We start from the raw sequence: 8516 nt of genomic DNA on the forward strand, positions 1-8516 counted from the left end.
AATTAACTGTTGTGAGAATTAAGACCAAACTAAGTTTGCTATACTACGTATTAAAACAGAGCATTTTTGAATTAATGTTTATTGGTCTAATTAAGACCAAACTTAGTTTTCTAGTTTAAAATATGAAAAAAAGCCCCTTTTCAATTTAGTAGTGTGTTTGTTTTAGTGAGAGTAATTTTATTAAACAATAGAAAATTTCTTACACAAATTATCCATACATAAAAAAATATTTTTTTAAACAAATAAACCCTAAACTTGAAGCGAAAAAAGACCAAGTTTAATAGGAACGTTTGGTCGGTTCCGTTGATTTGAAGGCGTAAAAGAATGTGACCGAAACAGTTCCTAGCTCCATCAGTCATCAGAAAAAAGAGCATAAATTCTGGATAGCCAGATAATTTCTATTTGATAGCTTTTCCATCTGTTTAAGAACTGTACAATGCAGTGTTTAAATAACATCTCTAACCAGAGATGTAGTTTAAAATCATTCACAAGAGCTGATATCAGCGACCACCTCGGACCTGTTAAGACATTCAAAGATGCGTATGCATAAAACCCTATATATATATACACACATACATGACGCTCCACTTACATGAACTATTGTCAAAATGTAAGAAATAATATAAAACTAGATGATGGCCATGTGAACAGCTCTCAAATGGCCATAACAATCATCACTGCTACTAAAGAACTCTAAACAAACCCAGCAAACATGCCTCCCGCACTTACATTCGACATGGTTACACCCATCGATCTTCTCAATTGTATATCCACATACGGGGCAAGTTTTCACCTGCTCTTTTCCTTTGCACCACTCTTTCAAAGACATATCGGGATCTTCCTTGAACTCTCGGTACTTCTCACATGACAGATACGGATGATATTCCAGATGGCACCTAGTACAGGTCTCAGCATAACATGCTCCACAGACAAATGGCTCGCCGACAGTCTCAGGACCAGCAACACGATAAACAGAGGGGCAATCAGGAGAAGGGCAAAACCGATAGGCACCCCCACTGGACACAACAAATGCACCCAATGAAGCTCTGAAGAGTTCCTCTAACTTCTCAGTTGACAACAGAGACTTTAAATCAGTAAGCAAAATGGGAGCTTTACAACCTTGCTGAGCACAGCATAATGGAAAACTATCCAAGTTTTTAATGGCAGACTCGCATTGCTCCACCAAACACGAACGACAAAAGAAATGTGAACATCCTTCGAGCCGGTAGCCATCTTCTACTTCACATAAGCAAATGGGGCAGCTGACTTCACTATCAGATCTCACAGCTAAATCTCTGCCTGCCTCTGCAATCTGGAGCACGATTTCTTCTACCTTTTGCTTCATCTCTTTGTTACCGCAAATCGAAATAATATGATGTCGGGTGTTAAGTGTAAATTCAGCCCCAGGTAGCTTCTCTTTGAGGCCATGAAGGTCTGGCCCAAATTTCTTAACCACCTCCTTCATCATATCAGGAGGCAGACCCCGACCACGAAGTCGGACCTCAAGCTGCTTGCTTTCGTGGTAGGACAAAAGGGATTGCATCAATTTTTGCTGGGCTACTGCAGCATCATCTGGCAAGCCAAAGATTCTTATATTCAAACTATGCCGGTCAAAAAGTATGTAAGTTCTTGTCTCTCGTTGCAACGATCTCATTAGATTAATGCCATCTCTAGAGAACAGGTGCTGCAGTATGGAAGGAGTGAGGCTGGCATGTTTCACAGTCCTACCATTCATTAGCTCTTCCACCGGCCGTCTCAACTCTGCCACGGTTTTGGTGGCATTGGCAGATATTCTCACCCGACAGGAACCATTTTCATTTGTCTCCAGGAAGCAATCTGCACCTGTAAATGATGTATTGGCAATTTCAGAAGAAAACATCTAAATGCCGTAACCATTTTCAATATCGATAAAACAGCTTGTAGAAATAACTTTTTCATCATTTTTTTGAGGATATATTTTTTATATTTTACATGCTAAAGTTATCCTCGTAATCAGTCTTTTCTAGTACCCAGGTGCTGCAAAACTAAGCATCTATATGGTGCAGTTTAAAATAGTTTAGAACCAGCATAACTGCATTAACATCCTATCCTAAAAGGTGACGTCAATCAAGTGTTACAGGTTTGAAAATAACCCAAAGCACAATTGATATAACTGGAAAGAAATGGAAGGAAAAATAATTGATATAATAGGAAATTAGATGCAAAACAAGCAATTCATTTACAAGCAGAGGCATTCATACTATGTTAACCCAGACTCGGGCACAAGTGTTAGAGATGAGTATGGCTAGATCATTATTACATTTTCTGCATGTATTTGGAGGATCCTTGGAGGTTATATCCACATACTGAAATGAATTTCGGACACGGATACTTAAAATTGAAGAGTTGGAGTAACAAAGCATGCATGACTGTATGAACATGCACAAAGAATGTAGCAATGGAAACAGAAAACTAAGAATAGTGCTATACTAGTTCAAGTACCTTTTACATGTCTGAAGCTTGCTAGCAAAGAATCGAGCTGCTTCTTAATAACGGCATAGACAGAGGAGGAGCAGGATATAGAACTATGAAACAGTTGCTGGCATCTTATCTTCTGCCATGAAAGACATCCAGGTAAAACTTTACCCTCTAGCTGTTCTAAAGCTTTTGCAGCCTCCAAATGTAATCTTCCATCAAATGTGATCAATGCTTTCATGAAAGTCTCCTTTGGTTCAGGCTCAAAAACCTGAACCCAACAACAGTTTGTATAAGGATTTCCTTTAGGCATAAAGGGGGATATTTCCCTCCAGAGTGCCTCTTCACAAGCACCACATGTTGGATTTTTGACAGCATCTCCTCTCACGATAAAAAAATCATGGATTTCCCGTTCTGTTGTTGAATGCAGTGTATCCCAAATTTCAGCTTCAGAAAGCTCTTTATCAATTCCATATATAACAACAGAATCATCACATTTCCTGCTAACTCCACAATTAACATATTTTCCTGCTATTACCAGACGACTTGAGAAATCATACAAAATGTCCTGAACATCAAGCCGGTCACATCTAACAATTCCAATCCCTTTACTGAGCCTACGAGGCCAAGAAAGTTTTGCTTTGACAGGAGGGAAAGAGAACATCTTATGATCACCCCCAAAGGATGTCTGTGAAGGAAGTACCTTCAACGCAGAGCCGGAGAAGTCAACCCCATCCAGCTCAGCAGCTTTTCTGGCTGCATCAGGAGTCAGGAACATTATCTTGCCCCATTTTTCCTTGTCGTCAATTTCCTGTCCATTGGCTTGAGATTTATGGACAGAACAAATACCACCATTCGAATGTTTCTCAAAGAATATCAACAGCTCCTTATCATCGATGGCATTAAGATTTGAATGGAACACGTCAACAGCCAAATATCTTTTATCAACTTCAAGATGCTTAATCTCAGCTCCTGCTCCAAAAAGTGCCATACATGGTGAGGCACTCCGCCCATGAAACAAAGGTTTCTCCATACATTCATTATGCAACCATTTCTTTTCACATTCCAGCACATCAGTTACAAAATCCAGAACCTTCTGCATGTCCACTGATGAGGCAAACAGCAAAATCTCATTCTGGTCAACATTAACTTCAACTCCAATCCGTTCATCCTTACAAACAGTCTTAATCCGTGATGAAAGAGATCGAAGATTATGATTGGATTTCCCACAGAATTTTTTTAATAGAGTACTACCAAAACCAGTCAATGCCTTCACTTGCAACTTCCGGCTTTCCATCTGAGAGGCATCAAACAAGGGTGGTGGGTCCAGAGTGGCCAAAGATTCATAATCAAAAGCAGTTACACAGACCAAATACTGCTTAGTTATGGATAAGAGTTCACCAAAAACAACCCAACTTGGCTTCTGACCAAATATCAGCAACGAACATGAAGGATGCAGCTGAACATATTGTCGGGTCAATGCCACTTCATAACCAAGTTGATCATGTCCGGAATACATGGCTACATTTTCAGCCAGGGAGGAAAGTATAACCGCCTTCAATGTTTTATCATGCTTAGTAGACTTATGAGGATCCCATATTAAGTAACTTGGAATAATAACAGCAAGTTCCTTTTTTAGACAAATTTCTAATTCGGTTACGGTGTCTTGGCATCTGCGCATTGATTTAGCATTTATGCTGTTTTCCCAGCACCATTTATTTTTCCTGTCAGAAGGGAGAGCTTCCCATTCCTTGTACACAGAGAGCAGAGTAAAGAGATCACCATTCTGGTGGCAAAATTGCACCTTAAGACAATCAGCTTTGACTTTATCATCATCATTTCCCACCCTGCAAAATATGCTACTGGCATTTGCCATAACAGCAGCAAGAACAAGGCCTTCCCTACACAGGCCACAATGAAAGCAACTGATAATCAGTTTGCCAAGACGAGGCTCAATCCCCAATTTTACCAAGTACCGTCCTTCATCAGTTAATTCAAAAACACCATTCTTTTCCACAATGGCTCCCAACTGGATAAGATTCCTAGTTGCTGAATCAATGGCTTTAGGACTAGGCGCATCAACAAAATCAAAAGTCTGAATATTCTTGATTCCTAAAGCAAGGATCCTCAAAACTGCAATACCAAGATGAACTCTACAAATCTCAGGCTCCTGATTAGAAGTCATCAACTCAAAATCACTTTCTGTGTATAGTCTGTAGCATCTTCCTGGTTCGGTCCTCCCAGCACGACCAGCCCGTTGATTAGCAGAACTCTGGCTGATCCAGCACACTTTTAGAACATTCATCCCAGTTCCGGGTTCAAATTTACTCTCCTTGACCATACCAGAATCAATCACATACTTGACCCCAGGAATTGTAAGTGAAGTCTCTGCAATATTTGTTGCAAAAATAATTTTTCTCTTCCCAGGGTAGTTCTGGAAAACATGACATTGCTCTTCAAAGGATAGCTTTCCATGCAATGGTAAAACAATGGCATTTGGAGCTTCAAAATGATCGCAAGCCCATTCTACTTCCATCTGGGAAGTCAAAAAGGCGAGAATATTCCCTTCTTTCTCTGTTTTGTGAACCTCAGCAGCCATCCTCAAGACATAAGAAACGTATGTCGCAACCATACCAGAACCAGAAGTTCCCTCAGTTGCACAAGGAACATACTTAATATCAACAGGAAAGTTTCTACCCTCCAAATGAAAGATTCCACACCCAAAAAAGTAGTCTGACAGTTGATTGGCATTAGCTGTTGCAGACATTATTACAAGCCTTAAATCAAATCTTCGGCCAAGTAAATCTTTAACCAATGCCAAAAGAAGATCAGTGTTCAAACTTCTTTCATGGGCCTCATCAACGATGATGCAAGAAATGCCGGACAAATTCTTATCCTTCATATAATGCTGCAGTAAACAGTGGTCAGTCATATATATCACCTTTGAATGAAACTGCTGAGAGGATGAAAATGTTGGATAACAAATGACTGAGTTATCACTGTAGCACCCGATGCTTTCTTCTCTAACTCTTTTTGCTAAAGAGATGGCAGCAATCTTTCGTGGCTGAGTACATACAATTGACTCATTTGCAGCGATTCCTGAATCAGAAAGAAACTGAACCAGCTGGGTGCTCTTTCCTGAACCAGTCTCTCCAATCAACACCGTTACCTGGGCATTGAATAGTTGTAAGAGAAAATCAAAGGAAAATATCTACATTATAATAAGATATAAACACCAAAAAAACATAGGAACAAAATAAATAGAAATCTAAAGAGAATATCCTAAAAATCTGGCAGTTATTATCTACTATTGCATGGGGAGATAAATGAATCTTTTTTTATAACACCTAGGATTTTTTAGGCGTCGCTGCAATTTTAGCGGCTGCTTCCTACTTGCTTATTTCATCCTATGATAAGTTTTCAACCTTCTTGGTATTTAAATATTTTGCATCCATTTTCCATCTCCAAATACAATCCGAAATCCTAATTCCAGCAATTGAACCGAAACTCATGCAATTCTCTGGAAACTACCCTATGTGTCATGTAATTAGTATTGAGTTCCTCAATAATTTCACCAAACACAAGTTTAGAACCCAAACAGTAGCAGAAATCTAAAAGGTCCAGAAAATGATCAAAATATACAGTCAATGTAAAGAAAATAACCCTACGTTGAATTTCACATGGCAAGAATATAAACTTACTTACAAAGGTTTTACACTTTGTTGCACTCAAACTACATTATAAATAGAATTAAGCACCAAGATAGGGGAAAAAATGAATACAAATGAGAAAAGAGAATACCCTAAAAATCTTGCAGTTATTATCTACTACCGCATGGGAAGTTAAATGACTCTTTCTGTGTGTGGGTGCACGTGAGAGATTGATGACACCATGAATTTGTTAAGCCTCACTGCCAATTTAGCTGCCGATTCCTACTGGCTCATTAGTGGCTCTTACCCAGTGTTTTCAACCTTCATGATATCTCAATATTTTGTATCCACTTCCTAGCTCTAAATACCATCTCAAATCCTAATCCCAGAAATTGAACTGCCTGCTCATGCAATTGTCTATAGACTATCCTATGTGTCATCTAATTAGTATTGAATTCCTCACTAATTTCACTAAACACAGGGATATTATCCAATACGGTAGCAAAAATCTTAAAAGTCCAGAAGAGAATTTATAGTGTTACATGTTCATCTAACTATAAATATGGAAGTCAACACTGAATCATAAGTTAACATCTTTAGGTATAACCTTCTCTATTTTCAGTTAGTTAACACATGACATAAATGAACACAATTATAATATACAGACAATGTTAAGAAAATAATCGTTTTTTGAGTTTCACATGCTTTTTCAAGTCTTTGAACTCTAATTACACTGTCAAATTATAAGGTGATAATCCTTTAAAAGAACACATCTCGTGCATATATGATGATGGAATTTTTAATCTCCAAACCAACTTTCACATTCTTAAATTGCATCACTAAGATTTTACAATATATATGATGATAATCCAAATCTATCTACCAAAACAGAAAAATGGAGGAGAAATAAATGATTACCTGTTGACCATGTATTCTAGTAAGAATTTCTTGCCTACGAGCATAAATAGGCAAACCATCTTCCAACCTTCTACATTCCCTCAAAATCAGCTGATGGATTAGCTTCCAATCAAGCTCTCCTTCAACCCTATAAACCTCCACACCTTCATCCCCTTCCTCATTCCCAATTTCCCCAGTTTCCAAGCACCTCAACAAGCTCCTCATCCCTCCCTTAAACTCCTTCAACCGCTTCGAAATCGTAGACCTTTCCGCCTTTAAAGTTTTCTTCTTGTCATGCAACTCATAAAACCTTCCCAGCGAATATTTCCTCTTACCCATTTGTCCAGACAAGTCAGCGATCTCATCGGATTTTTCATTGATTTTTTTCTGCCACTTCCTAACCAGTTCCCCTTCCATCAATCCCGTTATATGGCTCGAGAAAAGGGTTTTAAGGTTTTGATTGAGCTCCACCAGGTCAGAAGGCACGATGACGTTGGAAATAAGCTTGGGAGTGTAATGGATGGACCCATCAAGGTGGGAACGCCATAAATGGAGAACTGAAGAGAGGGTTTTGCTCCATTCTTGGAAAATTAGGGAAGCGGCGATTTTACCAGTGGTGTAAATGTGAGAGTTTTGGGGGGATGGGTCGAGTTGGGAAATAAGAGTTTGGAGGTTGTTCGGTTTGGAAGGAGAGGAGGAGAAGTCATGGAGGAGTTTAATTATGAAGTTTGGGCGGTGAAGGGCGTTGGAGTTGACGGAACCTTCGGTGGTGGATGCTGGCGGCAGAAAACGGCGGCGGTAGTATTGATTGTTGACAGCCTGAAAATTGGGTACACAACGGAACTTGTTTTGGTAGCTAGATTGTTGGTGCTGGCGCTGGAGGTACGGTTCATGACCACCCGGCGGCGGCGGATGACGGTGGTTGGAGGATGAAGAGAAGTTCTTCATGGCATAGAGAAAACAAAACAAAATCTAGAAATTTCAGCTGTTTTTATTTTATTTTATTTTATTATTTCAGTTTTTATGAAAGTTGAAGCAGAGAAGAAGAAAGTGAGTCACTGAGTGAGCGAGCAAGCGAGTAGAAGACAAAAAATAAAAAGACGAGGAAAATAAAAAAAGCAGTGTTCTTTTTAAATTTCTCTCTCTATATATATTTAAGAAATTTCAATTTCTAGAAAACGGAATTTGAGGGAGTTAGGTTTCCTGTTAAATATAGAAGTCGTATTGGTCAAGGAAGTATTATTTTATGAGTTAATTTCGACGTATATGTAATAAATATATTACTAAAAATTTATATAAAATTTTAGATATTATTTAGAATTATAATAAGTTTGAAATTTAGGAAATTAAGACATTATTTTTCTTGTATAATTTCATATATATATACATATATTCTCTAAGTTTGATTGTAAATGATGAAAAATATATTATGATTTTTTTTCTTTTTCTTTTCTTCCTTTTTTTTTCTCTTCTAACAACAGTAGTTACGCTCCTTTTTTTTTTCTCTTTCTTTCT

The 8516-nt window shown here is 38.3% G+C and overlaps 1 protein-coding gene across 1 annotated transcript; it reads right to left on the reverse strand.

Annotated features, from left to right (window-relative positions):
- Positions 1 to 377: 377 nt before the first annotated feature.
- Positions 378 to 8183, reverse strand: LOC107914369 (ATP-dependent RNA helicase DEAH11, chloroplastic). Its single transcript, XM_016843269.2, has 3 exons — positions 7023 to 8183; positions 2482 to 5623; positions 378 to 1842 (listed from the first exon to the last, which is right to left on the reverse strand). Exons 1-3 carry the CDS (start codon positions 7947 to 7949, stop codon positions 629 to 631), a joined length of 5283 nt encoding a protein of 1760 aa, XP_016698758.2. The 5' UTR covers positions 7950 to 8183; the 3' UTR covers positions 378 to 628.
- Between the last annotated feature and the right edge of the window lie 333 nt (positions 8184 to 8516).

Source organism: Gossypium hirsutum, chromosome D10, assembly GCF_007990345.1.
Source record: "Gossypium hirsutum isolate 1008001.06 chromosome D10, Gossypium_hirsutum_v2.1, whole genome shotgun sequence".
NCBI lineage: Eukaryota > Viridiplantae > Streptophyta > Magnoliopsida > Malvales > Malvaceae > Gossypium > Gossypium hirsutum.